We start from the raw sequence: 21,110 nt of genomic DNA on the forward strand, positions 1-21,110 counted from the left end.
ACACAGCATAGAATGGGATTTTAATGTAGGTATGTATTGGAATTCGGTTGAAATCGTATTAGTTCGCGTTTCGCGATCACACGCCTGCTTGCGCTAACACGAAACCAAGAGTTTTAAATGATGATGTATATCTAGTGTAGGTACAAACAGCTGCATAAGTGCATACTTTTTATGAACGAAAGATTCATATTATGTCAGTGCAATTTTGCAGCTCGCAGTACTAACAGCAACACTTTAAATTAAAGTAACCATCGTTGGACCTTACGCTTTTGCAATAAAGTTAAAAGAAGCAAGGCTTTCCACCGCGACGGAGATGAGAGAAGACGCGCAGGAATCAACCAATAGGTAGCATTACATTGTTGTAATCAGTGTTGGCCGAAAGTTAATGCAAATTGAAAATGCTGGCCATTAACCATTATAAATTGAATCGTAAACTATAATCGTCCGATACGGTTTAAGGTTCAATTTATAATGGTTAATGGTCAACATTTTCAATTCGCATTAACTTTCGGCCAACACTGGTTGTAATCTACATCTGCGGGCTCAGCACGGTTCCATTTTTGTCGACTATCACTATGCCCGTCACTTTCGCGCTTACATACTTGTTAGAACGTGACAGACATGGTGATAAACGATAAAAATGCTACCGTGCTACTAGGGCTGTTCTCCACATCGCTCCGCTCCGCTGGATTATTGCTTGGTTTCCGCTCGTGAGCTATGAGCGCGAGCGCTATGAGAGGAGTCTCATCTCCGTCTTAGTAGAAAGTCAGACAAAGGTACGAATTTCCAGTTAACGACGTAGACCGAGGCATTCGCAGTACGGTTAGATTGAATTTGGATGAAATTGGTATTAAATTGATTGATGCTGAATGCAGACCATGTTCTACCAAGAAGATGGATGACCGAACGGTTTCTTTTAGCTTAAAAGTATTTTACAAGTTTACAGATACTGTATATTTCGAGATTTCATATTTATTTTTTTATCAACGTCCATAGATTAGTGATAGGAAATGGTGATGTGTACGAATGTGACAGTTATACCTACGTTACCTACATATAGGTAGACGTAAGTATATCCGCCACATGTGAGCTACCACGTGAAGCCATAAAGCGGACGCATGCCGCAGCCTCCTCGGGGAACTCCAATCAATCTTTAATTTCGGCACAATAAATCAATAAAATCGCCATTAATTCGCACCGCACTCTTGGATGGAGGCTGCTAAATAATGGACAGCCATCAGCTCTCATTAGCAGGCGAGGGCGCCACCGGCGACCGGCGGCCGGGCGCCGACCGCGCCCGATCAATACCCGAACCTACCCCACGAGCCGGCCCGAGGCGGCCCGGCGCCGCCCGAGCGCGGCCGACGCCGCCCGAGCGGCCCCGAGCGCCGCCGCACATGACAAATGTCAGCGCGCGACGTCCCTGCACCAGCAGAGCCTCGCTGAAGCCGTGGAAATCCGTGGAAAAGTGCATCGGTGGTGTGATGAGACGATCAGTGCGGTGATATTTGCTATTGCTATTGTACGTGACAACTGTTTTTAACGTGGATATTTGTGTGTAGTGTAAGTATTGTAGAGGGTTGTTTAGAATAGAGTATCATTTAGTTAGTTATTGAATGAATTTCGTCTGTTTTCTCGCATGTAAGGGCACAGTTGGTATCTGGCATCTCAATTTGACAAGTTAAAGTCTTTTCTTTCTTTAATTTTCTTCGCTAGCATGAAATATCAATAACTTATAGTGTTTCGCATCTGTCAGACTTGTTACATACATTATCTTCATAAAACTACATTTTTATTTCAATTGAATGCATGTGAAACTTAAGCTTTTGAATCGCTTAGGTTTTACGTTTACGTGGTAATTAAATGATGTAATTGTATAAAATGTAGAAAATGTTTTAATAGAATTACAAGGGAGGTTCCGCGCGCATGCGCGCTGGGCCCGCTCTGCGTCATGTGTTTTCTTACATTTAATGGGCCGTGTGGCAGATTAACAGGTGTTAATTAACTACCCACTCAAATAGGAATTAGTTTAAGTACTTGTGTTCGTGCTAGATTTATGTACTTAGATTGGAGAAACTTTTGAAGTTTCGAATACTTGTGTTTTGTTTATTTCACTGTAGAAATGGATGATTATGATTTCATTGAACAATAATGATTTAGGCAGGTAAAAAGCAGCTTCGAGATAACTTGCAATATATGATACATCTGCCTTTTATCTATAATTATTGAAATAACATGTCTATTTACTTGTAAACATTAAGAACCAGGTAAGTAGATAGCAAAAAAAATCTGAGGATAGTTCGCATAAAAGTGCTTTAGATGTGTTAAAGAAGTCATATAAACGGTAAACTGCAGCGATTTTCGCTATGACGGCGGTGACCTTGACCAATTTCCCCGCCAGCCTGCGCGCGGCGCTGCAGTCGCACCGGCCCCATTACAGCAAGACCTGCGCTCATCGCGAACTCAACTCTAATTCCATAAACATAAGGCTCAAACACCATCGTCAACAGCCCAGTTAAGTTTGGCGAGGGTGCGAGATGGCCTATCAATGTGACAATTTCGAGGTCACCCGTGTGACGAGGACGGCATGATGGAAATCGAACTATAAGTAAAGTTTGAAAATCGAAGGAAATTTGAAATTTGAATTCGTGAATTAGAGAAGGATGGTGATAGACGACATCTCTCGGCGGGTTGAATGCACTTTGCAGACATGACCACTGATTTCTGAGGGTTTTGGATTTAGAATGCAATTGGAAAGGCTTAAAACTTTAAGTCTTTTTTTTTGAATAATTTACAAAAAAAGTTCCCTGCTGGAAGAAACGTAGGAGACACGTATATATTAAACCAACTTTTTAACGTCGCAAGAAGAAACTGCTATGAAATTATGCATGATAATTTTTAAAGTAGAATTGGCGCACAAGCACTTGAGCATGATGTACTCTACTTATTAAGTACCTATACTACTGCAGGAGTGCAGGCATGTAACGGCATGGTAACAACAACTAGCAGGTAAAACCATTCATTGTTGGTACAGTCACGTTTAAAAATATCGATACAAACAAAGTCCCGAAATATGTACACACGACCTTATTGCCCATATGTTAAGGTGTAAGTATACATATTTTTGGCACTTTGTGGACCGTATCTATATTATATATTATATATTTTCAAACGTACAAAAATAAAACACAAAGACGAACTTATCATGGCATACATGGCTTGCTTAAGCTTGTGAATCTTATGATATTTATTATTTTAATATAAACTAATTAGTAATAACCTACTTATCGTATAGGTAAGTATGTAATTATATCTTTAAATGTGAAAAGGTCTATTTTCCAAGAGCATACGTAGCAGACGTAGGGTTATTAGGACAGGATAATGACAAAACTTATTTTAATAAAAAAGATTAAAAAAATGCGGGTATCAATAAGAAGGCACATTTTATCAATATGGAGGATGAAAAATGAATACTTATACAAATAAATTTATATAATAATAATTTTATGTTTCCTGCATTTCGTGTGAAAAGCTCAAACGACATGCTTATTAGTCCAACTTGGCCTCAAAATGAAGACGTCACAATAAGTAATTCAGCACTTATTTATCTAAAATTAAACTTTCACACTACATAGAAAGCTAACATCAGCGGATACTTCCAACAAATACTTGTGATATATCGTGAGGTGACAAGCACGGGCGGCGAGCCTAAACTCCTCCTTGTAATGCTCATCATCAGAGGAAAACCATTATTATAAGCCTGAATCCCAATTGTGTATAATTTCTACGAGCTTATGGATCAAGTTATGCTAGAAATGAGCTTTTATGACGCGAATAATACATGAGGCCGTAGGTTAACAGCGGTGCGTTTTGACCATTCGAAAGTTGTCTTTCCGCTCTGTGATACCTACTATCAAAAATACTCAACTGACTAATATTATACTTTATTACATTAAAATAAGGCCTATTTAATACATTAAGTCTTAGTTTGTGAGTGTCGCCAGCCTCTGATTACCGGGTCAACAATTTCCGAATAAAAATGAAGCTATCCGTTGGATAAATCACGCATAACAATTGATGAATTTGGACTTTAATTACTTAAGTTAATGCTCAATTTTACAGTCGGAAACTAAAATTATACGATTGTGAGAAAGTTGCTTAGGGAATTTTCACGAGCGTCCTCATCCTCATATCCCATTAAGAATTAAACTTGAAATTTCGACTATGTTACCTTTAGGCAAGGTTGAATTTTCAAATATGAACGAATATGTTAAACGATAATGCGTAAACTAGTAAAGTAATATCCACATTGAGGCCCTTGTGAACATAAGAGCATAATTTGTATGTGTATTTCATTATTTTCCGATTGTTTATCGTTTCGTCGACGATTTGGATGCAAATTGGACGTTTTCTGTGGACATGTGGTTGGATTAATGGTAATAAATGGCGCTGGGTCACAGTTGGAGGTATTTAGCACATAGGGAAACGTTCGATTTTAAAAGTTTTGTGACAATGAAAAATGTTTCTACTTGATTTGGTTTCATATATCTGGCATATGCCATAGTTCATAAAGGCGTGTGCACAGCAGATGCGTTTGCGTGTTGTAATATACGGATCCTTGTAAGAGACAGCGCACTGCTTGCGTGGCGTGTGCACGTCTCTGATATTGTAGCACACGCACACGTGTACTACTACGCACACGTAGCCGGTGTGCATAGGTGTATATATATAAACTACATTCCATGGAAATGTTAAATAGTACAATGTTAATCAAGGGATGAAAGGCACACCCATTTCTGTCGAGGTAGTTTGGCGCTCGAATGCAGTGAATAGAAATACAAATATAATGATTTTTGAATCAGTATATTACCTATTTATATGGTGAAGCTTTGGGGAAATGGGTCAAAACTGTACCTAATTGTTAATTTACTTGATGAACTTTTGTATTTAAGTGTCTAAAATTGCCACACAGAAGTATAACAGGTCACCCAATTAGCTAAAATTAAATAAGAATAATCAATACCTGGTTCCAGCTACAGTTATTTTCAGGGGTCTAAAGTTGAGGCAGAACATGTGATCATATTTAGGTAATATTTATATAATTTAGGTTAATTGGGATTATCGGATAGTTAGATTTTCAATTTAGCCAGCATTTCCTTGTAATTTCTAACCCATTCTTTAAATAAAAGAGATTTTTAGGATAGTTGAGAGATGATTCTCGGGTAAGTTATAAATAGTTATAATAATTATTATGACCATAAACATCAGAGTGAATTTTGGATACTAGTAGGTATTAAATGTCTGCGTTTTGATGTTTTGTTCATAATTTTATATCAACCTAGAACAATGTCCAATTTTCCATGAACTTGAAAAGTCCATAAGCTAAGTTACATTGCATCAACTTGGCAAGCGACAGCATCTATGGTGCAAGGTGCATACTTATTTAGCTTAGACGGACTCTTTTACCTTTATAATAGTACTCAATATTATCTTGTCCACATCCCAGTGTCAATCCATAATGACATACATTTACTGTATAATCATGATTGAACTGCCCACAGCGCGGCGCCCGGGCCGCGGCGGGTATGCGGGGCGGCGCTGCGGCATGAGCGTGGCGCGCCCGGCCGAGCCCCGCGACCCGCGCCACCACCGCTCTAACCGGCACCAGGTATGCAGCTCCGAGGATCCTAGGGATACCTCACAAGGTCTCACTGCCACCCTACTATACTAGGGACACCCGAGCGTCGGCGGCATCGAACTCTATACGACGCTGCTAATGTCGAAATCGAGGAAAGCTCTGAATATTCTACTTGAGGCTTTCGGGTACCACCCGAATACGTCATTAACAGGAAGTTGACTTCGTTTAAATGACTCTTGGTCATTTGCGAGGTAACTGTATACAAAATTATCTAAATGTTACAGTGCCCTCACTGTGGGCTTCATAGCTCTGAAACAATTTACACTTGCGTACCTACCTATAGTACCTATATCTTGATATTATGTTAAATTATGAAAAAAAAACTCTTCTAAATCTCAATCAATCGAAAACAAATACGCGTCACAGAAACAAAACTTGTCTACAGAGTAATTATACCCAATCAATTTGAGTTGCAGACGTTTAAATAAAATAATGAAATCACGAGAGATTAGATGAAACTATTAGGCCGTAGGATGTTGGCGTATATATGTCGGCGGCAGATCGTAAAATCGGGCATATCGAGATATTCCTAGGCATATCATGAAACGCCGCCATTTCATGGTCTGACTAAGATTAACCCAGGCGTATCACGATCTGCCTTATAAAAGAGGCGGCAGATCGGTCAGACCAATGTATTCGTTGATATTCCTAGCTTCATACCGGGCGCATCGTAAAATAATTGATGAGATAATCCTAGGCATATCATGAAACGCCGCCATTTCATGATCTGACTAAAATTAACTCAGGCATATCACGATCTGTCTTATAAAAGATTCGGCAGATCGATGGGAGCAATGTATTCGTCGAATTCCTAGCTTCATTCATACCGATCGCATCGTAAAATAATTGCATTTTTTGCCACTGGTGGCGCTGCATTCTATATGGCGCTGCGTCCGAGTCCAGTGTTGCCAGATCGTACCTTTTAATACAAGTTAACGTTCCTTTTGAGCCTTGAGGTTTGCTCGATATGGCTGGTCGTCGCTAGGCAGATCATGAAATGCCGGCGTTTCATGATCTGCCTAGGAATATCACCCCTTGAGGTTTGCACGATATGGCTGGTGGTCGCTAGGCAGATCATGAAATGCCGGCGTTTCATGATCTGCCTAGGAATATCACCCCTTGAGTTTGCACGATATGGCTGATGGTCGCGCTAGGCAGATCATGAAATGCCGGCGTTTCATGATATACCTAGGAATATCACACCCTACTTATTTGATATGCCTAAACGTCGCTAGGCAAATCGTCAAACGTTGATGTTTGAACGATATGGCTGGTAGTCGCTGGTCAGATCATGAAATGGCGGCGTTTCATGATCTGCCTAGGAATATGACCCATTGAGGTTTGCACGATATGGCTGGTGGTCGTCGCTAGGCAGATCATGAAATGCCGGCGTTTCATGATCTGCCTAGGAATATCACCCCTTGAGGTTTGCACGATATGACTGGTGGTCGCCAGGCAGATCATGAAATGCCGGCGTTTCATGATCTGCCTAGGAATATCACCCATTAAGGTTTGTACGATATGGCTGATGGTCGCGCTATGCAGATCATGAAATGCCGGCGTTTCATGATCTGCCTAGGAATATCACCCCTTGAGGTTTGCACGATATGGCTGGTCGTCGCTAGGCAGATCATGAAATGCCGGCGTTTCATGATCTGCCTAGGAATATCACCCCTTGAGGTTTGCACGATATGGCTGGTCGTCGCTAGGCAGATCATGAAATGCCGGCGTTTCATGATCTGCCTAGGAATATCACCTCTTGAGGTTTGCACGATATCGCTGGTCGTCGCTAGGCAGATCATGAAATGCCGGCGTTTCATGATCTGCCTAGGAATATCACCCCTTGAGGTTTGAACAATATGGCTGGTCGTCGCTAGGCAGATCATGAAATGCCGGCGTTTCATGATCTGCCTAGGAATATCACCCCTTGAGGTTTGCACGATATGGCTTGTGGTCGCGCTAGGCAGATCATGAAATGCCGGCGTTTCATGATCTGCCTAGGAATATCACCCCTTGAGGTTTGCACGATATGGCTGGTCGTGGCTAGGCAGATCATGAAATGCCGGCGTTTCATGATCTGCCTAGGAATATCACCCCTTGAGTTTGCACGATATGGCTGATGGTCGCGCTAGGCAGATCATGAAATGCCGGCGTTTCATGATATACCTAGGAATATCACGCCCTACTTATTTGATATGCCTAAACGTCGCTAGGCAAATCGTCAAACGTTGATGTTTGAACGATATGGCTGGTAGTCGCTGGTCAGATCATGAAATGGCGGCGTTTCATGGTATGCCTAGGAATATCTCGATATGGCCGATTTTACGATCTGCCTCCGACATATATATGGATGAAAGTGGCCATACGTTACTTAGGTGTTAACGCATGATAAATTAAAAATTAGATTAAATTAACTATTATTGACCGAAGCGTAGCGAAGGTCTTCGTTTTGACTCGGGCATTTTGCTTTTGTATGTCCGGATGTTCTCCTCTACAGATCGCAATTCTTAACCGATTTTCGTGAAATTTTGTGACCGAATTCTATGACTAAATAATTTTTTTTTGTCGATCCGGTTTTTGGAAATTTTTCAAAATGGCGGAGTCGTGATAGCTCCCGCCTAAACAAATTTAATAGTCGTATCGGTATCATAAGAGTTTTTTCTTTTTGAGATATGTTTATAGATTAAATGGCCAAAAATTCAGAAAATTTGTATCGCTGGTTTTGGCGGTATTTAGATATTTAGTTTTTACTTGAGAATGAGTAGCTAAATTTCGTCAGCTTCAGTAAGAACTATAATGGCGTATTTTGCAAACGTTCGCTTATTTTGTTTGCATCGGGAGGTCCCTGGTTCCATCCCCAGTAACTGTATACTGCTACATAACTTTTTGTATTTTTTTTATACTTAAATTTCGTATAGTTGTTTTTTATTTAATTTTTTTATTAAGAAAAAATTTAAAATTTTGTATTTTTTATTTATCAAGCGCGGGTTAAGCGTATTCGTTTAATTTTTGTTTGTAGCTTTATGTCGTTTTTAATTTTTTGTTTATATTACATGTACTGTACCTAATATACCCATATTTTAATAAATATTTTTGCCATACATTTATTCAGTTTTAAGCTCTGCTCGCGAGGTCTACAGCTCACAGAGCCACTAGTTTATTATCAGGTAACTAAGGCGATACATACCCTAAAATAATAAAAATATTACAAGCTAAAAATTATAAACGAAATGATAAACTTAGACGAGTTTAATGTCTGCTTCTAGTCAACTGGCTGCTGCTTGACGCAACTGCGCAGCGACACCATTTTCCATAGCGCAGACTAGACGCCGCGACGCTCAAAAAATGCCAGTGTGAGGTCTCTCGTACTGGTGTAAGTATTTGAGCCCGCGACCGGCCTGTCCTCGGTGAACAAAAAAATCCATGGTCTTGTCCGATGAGTACAGAATAATTGGCTACGCACGCGCCGGGCGGGCAAGTTATCTCGAAATTGTGGACGACACGCGATCGCAATCACAGCTTCATATACCTACTGCAAATCAACCGTATTGGCGTGACAGACGGACAGACAGACGCATAGTGGTTCTTTCCTTATGAGGTACAGAACGGACGCCTATGTTTGACGTAATTATTGAAAGTCATAAGGTCATAACATAATGGACTTAACGATTGTCAGATTATCACTAGTCATAATTCTGAAACCGTTAACTTGTCAGGATTTTCGTAAGGTTATCCTATAGACAGGTTAGATTAGGTTAGGTTTGTTGTATGAAATTTCTGAAAAGTTACGCATTTCTGAGAAAAACCAAATTATGACAAACGAAAATGCGGACAAACAATACATTATGACTGAAAACTTTATGGGAAACATTAGAGACCCGGTACAGATTCCTACAAGACATTTTAACGTTGTGTATAGTAAAACCTCTATTAACAAATAGACAGAAAATTATCAATTAGAATATTCGCGATCTGCCAGGCTGCCACCCACGCCTCTGTGGACGTGTTAACGGCGGGCGTCGATAACTTTTATTGTAGAAAAGTGGACGCGCCAGTGATCGGGTTAACTGTCATGGTCATGAAAGCACAGCTTGACGTACCTAGAGAGATTAGATTAGATTAATTTATTTCTTATTGAAAATGTACATTAAATTTTACATGTCAAAATAAAATGCATTCACAAAAAGATCGTCACAACACAATATCAATAATAATAATTAATAGAATAATAATCTAAAAAAAGAAATTGGCGCTTGGCGAGCACAAGTGTCGGACGTGTCGTGCAAATTTATTAAAAATATTTTAATACCGTACAATGCAATCTGATACTTAAAACTAAAGACATAGATATCAAATTACCTTAAAGTCAGTGTTTGTAGTTACTTCATAAGTGCCCTGTGCCGCTACGACTCTCGGCTTCGCTCGTAGCCGCTTCGGCCGAAGGTGTGCAAAAATACACAGAACAGCTATTCAGCGAGTCCACTGTAGCTACCGGGACGATGAAAACTGTACGCTCTCCAGACGGAAGTAGTCTAAGTGGCTCCAACCCCAACTTAGATACATTAGATACAGCGCCAGAACAAAGTGAAAATGCAAATATGGTGCCGCGCTGCTTCAAGCGAAAACACACAAATAGCGATGAAGACATTATGAATGAGCTATCAGAAATACGTAAACAGATGACTGAGATGATGGAGCTCATGCGAAGTGCTAAGATAACCAGTGCCAGACAAACTGAAGCCATAGATAAAGTGTCTCGGGATATTACAACAATTAAAGACGAACTAAAAAGTAACCAAACAGCAATAGAAAATTTAGCAGCAGAACAAAAAAACATTGAAGAAGAAGTTTCGAACCACAGAATACAGAATAACAGTACACAAGATAAATTAAATGTCGTAGAAAAAAATGTGTTTCAGCTTCAACAAGCCCAATCAGCTGAACCAAGCGTATCCAACGATTCGCGAGAAGACGTGATTGCAGAAGCCCAAGAGCGATTTATGAGACAGAAGAATATTATAATTGAAGGCATATCTGAGCCATCCGCTACCACCCACACCGAAAGGTCATCGCAAGATCTAGAGGAAGTGCTTAAGATAGTTACCAAAATTTTACCAGATTTTGATCAACAAATAGAAACAAAGAGACTGGGTAAGTACAAATCAGATAAAACTCGACCCTTGAAAGTATGTTTCCCAACAAAAGATCATGCTTTAAACATCCTACGAAATAGAGGTACTTTAGACAATAATTCTATAAAAATATACTGTGATCAGACCAGGGAGCAGCAGCTCTACTTTAAAAAACTCAAAAAAGAAATAACAGACAGGACTGCAATGGGTGAAGCTAACTTGGCTATTAAATACATCAAAGGAGTGCCTAAAATCATCGAAAATGTGTCAAAAAACTAAAAACTACTCGAAACAACTCTACTCCAAGTGCCTTATCCTCTGAAAATAAACTTAAAGATAATATTTCACATCAAAAAACAGATAATTACGAATCTATATCCACCAACAAGAAGTCCCTAAAGTGCTTGTATGCGAATGTTCGGAGCATCGTGAAGCCTGGAAAGTTAGACGAGCTAAAATGTGTCATTAAATCATTCAACTGCATCATACACCTCATCATACTAACGGAAACATGGCTAAAATCTGAGGACGAAATCAAAGTTATACAAATACCAGAGTATACTCACTATTATAACTACAGGACGGGTACTAAAGGTGGGGGTGTTTCTATTTTCGCACATAACAATCTCAAACACAGCCATATAAAAGACCAAGAATTACATGGAAACCATTTTCTTCAGATCAATCTTGAAAAAACCGCATTAAATATTGGAGCAGTATATAGAAAGCCGGAACGCGTGAATACCACAATATTCTTTGACAATCTCACAGATCAGCTATTAACATCAAATAGGAGTATTATTTTCGGCGATTTCAATTTGAACTTATTGGAGTCCGATCGAACTACTAATGAATATAGACAACTACTAGAAGAAAATGGCTACAGAATATTAAACAAAATTGATAAGAGTTATGCAACACGTGAAACTACCTCAAATAAATCCATAATAGATCACATCTGTACAAACTTACTCCAAAATGACTTTCATATGGCAATAATCGAATCACCGATGTCAGACCACAAACAAATATACCTAGAAATTACAAACTGTAAACCAAGTCTGACAGAGAGAATAAAATATGATGCCATTGATTACAAAAAACTATACGAAACAATTAACAAGGACAATACGACAAATGAAAGCTACGAATACACCAACCTGGAAAAAAGAATACTTACCAGCGTACAAGCCTGTAAAACAAAGAAGACTAAAATACTAAATCCGCCCAGACAAGACTGGATAAATAAAGACATACTCAATGGAATAAATCAGCGAAACATGTTGTGGCGTGAACATAAAAATAACTTAAGTGACAAACAAAAGGAAGAAAAATTTATTAAAAAAAGGAACGAAGTAACTAGAAAAATACAAAGGGCTAAAAGTGAATATTACCACAACGCATTTACTGATTGCAAAGGGAATTCCTCTAAAATGTGGACATTAATAAATAATTTATCCAAAAATAAACTGAAGAACGAGCAGGTACCTAAAAAGCTTCAGACAGAAGTGGGGACTGTGACTGATCTAAGTGAAATTTGTGATTCCTTTAACGAGTACTTCTCTACAATAGGAACAGTATTAGCTAACAAAATAACGAATAAACAAGATAATGGGTATACTTCTAAACTCCTTACACTGAATCACGAACTTTGTGAATATAGGCCATCTACGACCAATGAAATTAATAAAATCATAAATAAATTAAATAATAACACTAGCTCAGGACTAGATGGCGTTACTACTAAAGCTGTAAAATGTATACAAAGCCTTATTGTTAACGAATTAGTAAATTGCTTCAACAAATGTCTGGAACTTGGCACCTTTCCTGATAGTCTCAAAGTCGCTAAAGTAACACCCATATATAAATCTGGCACTAAAATAGACCCTGGAAACTATAGACCAATCTCGGTACTGCCCATTCTATCCAAAGTTATAGAAACTGTAATTCGAAGCCGTTTTGAAAGTTACCTAAAATCAATAAATTTTCTATACGAGAAACAGTACGGGTTTCGGCCGCAATCAAATACTCTTACAGCAACGGTAGATCTAGTTACAAAAATTAAAGTTGCAATAGATCAGAAGAAAGTAGCACTGGGGGTATTTATCGATTTAAAAAAAGCCTTTGACACCGTTAGCCACAAAATACTTCTCCAAAAATTAAGCGACATTGGCGTCAAAGGCACCGCCTATAAAATGTTCGAGTCCTATCTCTCAAACCGGAAACAAATAGTAAAGATTGGCCAGTGTGAGAGTAAACCCTTTCCAGTAACATTTGGCGTCCCCCAAGGGTCAATTTTAGGACCATTACTTTTCCTTGTTTACATAAACAATATACACGAAATTGGCCTAAGGGGTGATGTAACCTTATATGCTGACGATACCAGTCTTTTTTATTTTGGCAACTCTATGCAGGATTTGATAAACGAGGCACAGGCTGATCTGAATTTACTAAACAGCTGGTTCCAAAGAAATTTACTAACCATCAACGTCAACAAAACAAATTATATAATATTTGCTCCAAAAAACAAGAAACTTCAATTTAGCGAGACCTTAAAAATAAACAACCAAAGCATAAATAGAGTCGACCATGAAAAATACCTGGGCCTTATACTTGATAAACAACTTACTTGGAAAACCCACATAGAAAAAATTCGAGCTAAAATAACTTCGCTTACTGGAGCTTTACGTGGTATAGCCCGATGTCTTCCAAAACAAATTTGTTATACAATCTACAACTCATTGGTAAAACCTCATATAGACTATCTTATCGAAATATGGGGTTCAGCTGCCGCTACCCATATGAACAGCTTACAGAGGTCACAAAATAAGTTAATAAAAGTTCTCTTCAAATACAACCATTTAACACCTACATCTAAAATCTATAAAGAGACCAAAATAATGAACATCAACCAGACCTACATATATTACACCTGTCTACTAATCCGCAAAATCATGCGAAAGGACCTGCATATCCAGATAACTTTCACTAAAAAGCACAATGTACAAAAAATGAAATTGAGAAACGCTAACAACCTAATACTCCGGACCCCACGCACTAATTACGGGAAAAAGAGCTTACTCTACGAAGGTGGTCATTTATACAACAAATTACCAAATACTATAAAAGATGCTAAATCGAATACCACTTTTAAAAAATTACTTAAACATCATGTTTTAAATAACCTTAATACAAATAATTCATATAACTATTAGAAACATTTTAAAAATATATTACATAAAAACCATTAAATAAACTATTTAATAAAATAATACATTACAAGCTCAATACAAATCATTTTTTTTTGTTAATAAAACATGTCGCAATAATATGAATTAACTCTCAATATTAATATAAATAAATAAAAGAACGTTATTGACAAAAATAGCTTCTCTTAACTTTAATAAATAATGCAAAGTGAATATAATATAATATGTACCTCAAGTATTCAATATTTAACACTGAAATATAAAATCTAAATTAATTTATTAAAATACATACCAAAATGTTTGTTTAGTTATAAGTACATCCTCTGTTTTATAAGCTATGATACTGACTAGTTGTTATCGCTATGCACTATTCTGATCGCCTGCCGAGCGCGGGCAAGTTAATGGCGCGCCTGAGCTAGCTTAGTAACCATGATCTCTAATTACACATAGTCGCTACCCATCCCGCGATCTGCAGTTCTGGTTAGCCTGAGACCTCGCGCCTGCGCTCGCGCAGCTGATTAAACTAATCTAATGTGCTCGCGTACTTACTTGTGTAAGTCGCTGCGGGCTAAATAATAAAAAATGTCTACCTACCTACATATATATTTTCTTGTCTATATTTTGGAAACACTTAATAAATTTGCACATAACTCTTACTTCTTAGTATAAGTAATGTTAACTCATGTAAGTGAATTGTAATATTCTTATGAGTAATAAAATTCTTTAAACCTAAAAATAAAACAGTAATAAAAAAGTAAGTATTAAATTTAGTTTCTTGTTAACTCTTTGTTTAATTAAAATAATTCTCTCCGCCAACCCGTAGCAAACTTTTCTATTATATTGGTCATATTTCGTGAATAAACGAGGTCGAGTATCTCATTATTTTTTGATCTTTCTACTAGCTTTTTCTCGCCACTTGGTCTACCTAGAATGATGATGATGATTGATAAGAACTATCTTATGTCCTTCCTCCTCAAAATATTACTATGCCTTTCATATAAGCGTTAAGAGTAGACTAGGAATCCTCTAGACTGAGTTTAGAGCAATTATTTCATGAAACCGATGCTGCCAAAAATACAGGGGTGCGGGGGGACGAGGTGAGCGAATCCCGTGCCGTGATTGGTCCGTTCAAAGACACGGACCAATCACGGCACGGGATTGACCGAAGATCGAAGATGGAGTAAAACTACCGTATAAGTGGCAGAGGGGGTAGCGTTACTATGCTCAGTCTACAGGATGTCTTGTCTGTGTTAAGAGCTAACAGGTAGACAGGGTTACTCTTACTTTTATTTTGTAATCTGTACTAAGGACTAAGGTGACGTTAGTTGCTTTCATAATGCTACGAAGTAAGTATAGGTCGTATACGAACACACTCACCCAACTTAAATGTAGTAGAGGGTAGGTAAATATACAATCTATAAAAAAGGAAATTCCGAATTCGTCTTAAGAGAGAATCACCTTTCCGGGTTAAACCTATTAAAATTCCAATAGGTACGCAAATTTGCAATTACAACATTCAAGTCAAACAATACTAGAACGTATTAAATACAATACATATCATTATATGTTGTTACTTTTGAATACACGGCAATGTAGTCAATAAACGGTCATGCCCAAACGTGGGGTTCTTAGAAAAATAACCACAAATTAATTGGTTTTATGGTTTACCTTGATTCACAATTATTGAATACCACGAAGTGAGAACAGGTGACTTGAAAGTTAAGATATCTATTACCTACTGTTACGTACAAGTAACAAACCAATTTTCGGTGGAAGTTTGCATGGTAATGTAACATCATATATTTTTTTTAGTTTTATCATTCTCTTATTTTAGAAGTTACAAGGGGGGGGGGGGGGGGGCTGAAGACCTATCCATAGATACCCCACACGGTTTGATGAAAAAAAAATTTTTGAGTTTCAGTTCTAAGTATGGGGAACCCCCAAAATTTATTGTTTTTTTTCTATTTTTGTGTGAAAATCTTAATGCGGTTCACAGAATACATCTATTTACCAAGTTTCAACAGTATAGTTCTTATAGTTTCGGAAAAAAGTGGCTGTGATATACGGACGGACAGACAGACAGACAGACAGACATGACGAATCTATAAGGGTTCCGTTTTTTGCCATTTGGCTACGGAACCCTAAAAAGACATACAACGTTACGACTGCTACGACTGTTACGAGTACCTAAACTTGAAAAAAAACACGACATAAAGCCATACCAAATCAAAACCATTTTATTATATAATATTACCTATTTCCTACGTTATAAATGACCGCAGATACTCGTGTTCTTTTTACAATACCAAGTAGAGTTATTTTAGAAGCAATGACTAGCTGGAAAAATATTTGCAACTGTAATAATTTCAAGCACTTATTCAGAGCTCTTAGTTCCAAGAACTTTACCCTTGCATATGTGAAGTTATGAATGTTGTGTTATACTTTACCTACTTACTTAATAAATAAAAAGACGCTGACATCACGAATGCATCAATGTTTTACTATACTTAGACATTTCAAGAGCAAATATGTGTTGATGGAGTTTCCTATAGTATTATATGTATGTACATACACAGTATAAGAATATTTAATATCTCATTACGGGGAGGGGTCGGCGGGAGGGGGCGTGGCTGCGTGGGCGCCGCTCTGACCCACTGATATCGTTCTTTCACTCCTCAACAATGACTCAACTCCCCTAATATCTAGTACATACTTACGACCTTTTAGAATAACGTCACGACATCAATCGCTTATTGAATGACTTAACTATGTTTACATTTGGAAGTCATATACGACTTTTTGGAGTGAAGTGTTTGCTCATTGCGCATACGCTGATCCATTCATTGAGATGAGTGAATGGATGTGAATGGTGAATGGCTTTTGGTGAATATTAATGTTGGAGTTGTATATGGGTTTTATTATTATGGGCCTTATATGTTAGGGATGCTAATCAGGGCCGGATTAAGCATCTCGGGGCCCCTAGGCAGTGCAATGCTCGGGGCCCCCGTACAGTTAATTCTGCATACATAAGTTCAGTTGTTCAGTACAGGCAAGTAAGTTTGCGGTTTTAATTTCAACCTTCAGGTGTCGGTTGAGCCGATCCGAACATGTCGAATGTTTTTTTCGCTCTTGCGTGGACTAAAGGTTTTTTTTATTCGTTTTTGCCGATTCCTCCTTGCGTCCAGTGTGGGGAGAGCTCTTTTTTCTCAATAAGTAGTTAAATATTTTGCGAGGCTGAACAGCGATTGTCCGACCATATGAGCCACATGATTAAAATTAACCTAATAATAAAGATTTTACATGTGTTTAAATGATTATTCATTAACCAGTCAAACTAGCATGTAAGTACAGGGTAACTCGGAAAAGTAATTAAAATCGCGAGCGCAGCGAGCGCGAAATTTTTTGTGAAAAAATTGTGAAAGCGTGTTAAAAAGGCCTAAAAATCCGAAGTTACCCAGTGAGGTGAGGTTTCATGCGAGGTCAAAGCCGTGCTTCAGGATAAGCTCAGCTAGATCACAGACGACAACCAATGTCCATTGTATTAAAAAGCGAGACCGCAGGCCGAGCTTGGCGCAGCGAGGCCAAAGGCTAAGCTGAAGAAGAGATTTGGTAGGCGAACCAAAAATTGAGGTAAAAAGTGAGGCTGAAGGTCGAGCTCAGCAATCTCCACATACTTAACAAGCCCGAAGCGTACTTATAACCAGCGAGGTGAGCTTTCATGCGAGGCAAAAGGCTAAGCTTCTGAAATCAATGAATCAAAGCAGCGCTCTGATACGAACCAATCGTCAAATGTTACTCAACAATAATATATGTCTCATACAAGAGTTACTCGGAGGGCCGAAGTTTCATTAATGAAGTTTTAGGTCCTCGGGAGCCTGAAATTCGAGCTCGATTTACAGTCTTTAAAAGCTATAAAATAACATAATTTATATAATCATTTGATGATTGTGTGTCTGAGAAACTGATATTGGACATTAGGTAGGTATAAGTAGGTAACATAAAAAATTATTAATGAATTTTGGCCATGTGCCAAACTTGGCAAACACATTTTTTTGACGCGCGCGGGGCCGCCGGGCCCCCTAGCCGAGGCGGGGCCCCCTAGCCGCGGCGGGGCCCATAGGCAGTTGCCTACTCTGCCTTAGGGTTAATCCGGCCCTGATGCTAATGAACTCAGTCATATCCTGTGATACGAAACTGGATTTGTACAAAAATAGATATTAAATATTTTATTGAAAATGATGCTAAAAATAGCTTATATTGTGTTTGGATTTAGATGCTTGTTGCTTTGTTCACAAAAAAGTGGGTAATTGACATAGGTATGTAATCAAATATTGTCTTCGGTTACCGCGATGGTTACTCATGTAATAAAACCATATAAATAAACATATTATATAGCGTATAATGAATTTAAAATATATTCCGACGTTTCGAACCCTTTAGAGAGTTGGTGGTCAACGGCAGACTGAGGAAAAATACATGTTCACCTATGGCAGGTAATCATTAAAAAAAAATCGGAAAAGAACTGTAAAAAAAACATTTCAATCACAAAAGAAAGTTTTACGATTAGTACCTACTGTCAATAAACACGTAATAAAGTGTGCAGTGTCCGAAATACTTACCCGTTTGCAATTAAACGCGTTTCAATGGCCATTGCTTATTTATCCCGAGCCGAGCCCCGCAGCGTCCCGCAGATAATGATCCTATAAAACCCTCACTTATCTCCCATCAGCTTCTTACGTAAGAATAGCCATAGGACCCAATACAAGGTCGACTACAGGATGGATTTTAATTCAGTTAGGAATTATTTATATAATCAAGAATTACTTTACGGAAATCTATATAATCTAATTAAAACAAAAACATTACTTTGCTAATCCGCGAGATAATAACGTGCGAGTCAATTCGTGGTTACCCGTTATAGGTAAGTACCTTACTTCCCTATTTTGTGGGTGCAATTAATGTTCTCTCCCTCCCACCGCGAAAATAAATACGCAAATACGCAAATCACCATCAAAAGTACAAAACTCGACACTTGTGGACGCCTCTCTTGCCTCTCTACGAGGCGTCATCGCGAGATGCTGAAGATGTTGATGATCTGGCGTCCCGCAACGGCAAATAACGAAATATAAATAACGAAAAATAAGCTAGTACGTGGGTATGACTGATTGACTAGCGCGGTATTATTTCGCAGATAGCAAAGTAATGTTTTTGCTTTAATCTGTGTTGTAATTTCTTAAGTTTGCGTAGTAAGTTCGTCGATCAATCTACAATTACATTATATCATACAATTTTTCTAAACTTGCATAATGTAGAATTGTAGATATCTGAAATGGTGATTAGGCGAAATTATTAAAATAACAATCTCCTGACCACAGAACATATTAAAGAGGTTCTGTGCTCCTGACACCCTGTAGACAAAAGACCTTTTGTATTCTTTCCCTCACAGTTACACGGGAGCCGACAACAATCCTATTTCATCAACATACTTTATCTATCCCTCTTCCTCTTTCGTTCCACGCTCGAGTGCGATCGAGATAGTGCAGGTTTGTTTTTAGAAGTTTGCGCGGGCGCATGGCATCCGCCGCGAATTATTCCACTGTTCTCGGAAAGGTAAAGGCTATGTAATAAATTTGGCGGACTCATTATGCGGTACTCCTTCTACATTCCGGCCAGTTAGTCTGATAAAAAGTCAGCTATTGTTCGCGTTAGGAAGGCCACAGTTTTATTTTGTGGCGAACTGGACTTGGAACCTTATCCTGTAAATGTTTTCTTAGAAATTTGGACGCTTAGTCGATTTCCGAAGGTTGAGTTAACTGTCTTTATGCAAATTTACCGAGCACGAATATTATTTTAATAAAATGGTTTGATTCGTCTATATTTTTTTGTTTGTTACGTGCAGTAGTTTTTTTTAGTTCCTAATATTTTCATTTCTACATTTTTTTCGAAAAAATAAGAGCGAAAATCTTGGTTTTTTTCAGTCAGTTTTTAAATTACGATAAATTATCCTAAAATTATAATGTGTATAACAAACCTCTTTTCTACATGACTATGCTTTTACTAAATTGTCATATATTTTTGTAACTAAATTGCTGTCACTTCTATACCTTTGATTAAACCTATTATGGCCAAACGTATTTCTCGAAACAATTCGACGCGGAAACGAGACAGTGTGACATTCACCAAAAGAAACTAAACAAAACAAAATGTATATAATACTCAACATAACAATTGTTTCCTCACTCGAAACGTAACCTTAAATAGTTAGGCCCAACGTCCAGTGGTGCTTTCAAAAGATAGCTAAATATTCTCCCATAGAAATTATTCCGAACATTTTTCTAAGTCAATTAAATCCGAAAATGGCGGTCGAAACGCGGATTGTTCTTTAGCGGTTTCAAATGTTTTACTGTTATTAGTAATGCTATGCGGACTAGCTCTGTTCGTTTTTTGATTTACTGTAATTTTGCTACGGAATGCTCGCCCGCCTTTCCTGGGAATAGAACTGAATAGTTTAATAAGTATTTCTTAAATATTTTAATGACAAAGATTTGCTTACGAATATGTGGTTTACAATTATTGTATACGTTACATTAATAAATATGAATTATTTATATTTTTTTACCATGGTATTGTATGCTATGAATTTTTTTCATTTGATATTTAATAAGGCCTAGTTTTCCCTTTGCGTTAGATGGTAAGATGGCAGTCGTTTCCGTAAAAACTAGTGCTAACGCCAATTCTTAATAAGATTAAATCTTAATATCCTAGCAGTTCATTGATTATTTGGCTCTAAATCTCAAATCTCAAAAAGTAAATCATTATACACAGTGTAGAAAACAGAACTGATTTAAGGTACGTCCTGTACCTCTTAAGTTTGAATCTATTACGTTTATAGGGTTCCGTACCCAAAGGGTAAAAACGGGACCCTATTACTAAGACTCCGCTGTCCGTCCGTCTGTCACCAGGCTGTATCTCACGAACCGTGATAGCTAGACAGTTGAAATTTTCACAGATGATGTATTTCTGTTGCCGCTATAACAACAAATACTAAAAACAGAATAAAATAAAGATTTA

At 38.0% G+C, this 21,110-nt stretch overlaps 1 protein-coding gene across 9 annotated transcripts in view; it reads left to right on the forward strand.

Annotated features, from left to right (window-relative positions):
- Positions 1 to 1,420: 1,420 nt before the first annotated feature.
- The window catches only part of LOC134647786 (voltage-dependent L-type calcium channel subunit beta-2), a 197,056-nt gene continuing 177,366 nt past the window's right edge, over positions 1,421 to 21,110 (forward strand). For 3 of the 9 annotated variants that reach the window (XM_063502098.1, XM_063502102.1, XM_063502104.1), the window contains exons 1-2: positions 1,421 to 1,563; positions 5,562 to 5,668. In XM_063502098.1, the coding sequence (XP_063358168.1) occupies positions 5,606 to 5,668 (63 nt within the window). In that variant the 5' untranslated portion in view covers positions 1,421 to 1,563; positions 5,562 to 5,605. The remainder of the gene's footprint in view (positions 1,564 to 5,561; positions 5,669 to 21,110) is intronic. The other 6 variants (XM_063502096.1, XM_063502101.1, XM_063502103.1 and 3 more) reach the window with 4 other exon arrangements.

This window comes from Cydia amplana, chromosome 5, assembly GCF_948474715.1.
Source record: "Cydia amplana chromosome 5, ilCydAmpl1.1, whole genome shotgun sequence".
In the NCBI taxonomy this organism is placed as follows: Eukaryota; Metazoa; Arthropoda; class Insecta; order Lepidoptera; family Tortricidae; genus Cydia; species Cydia amplana.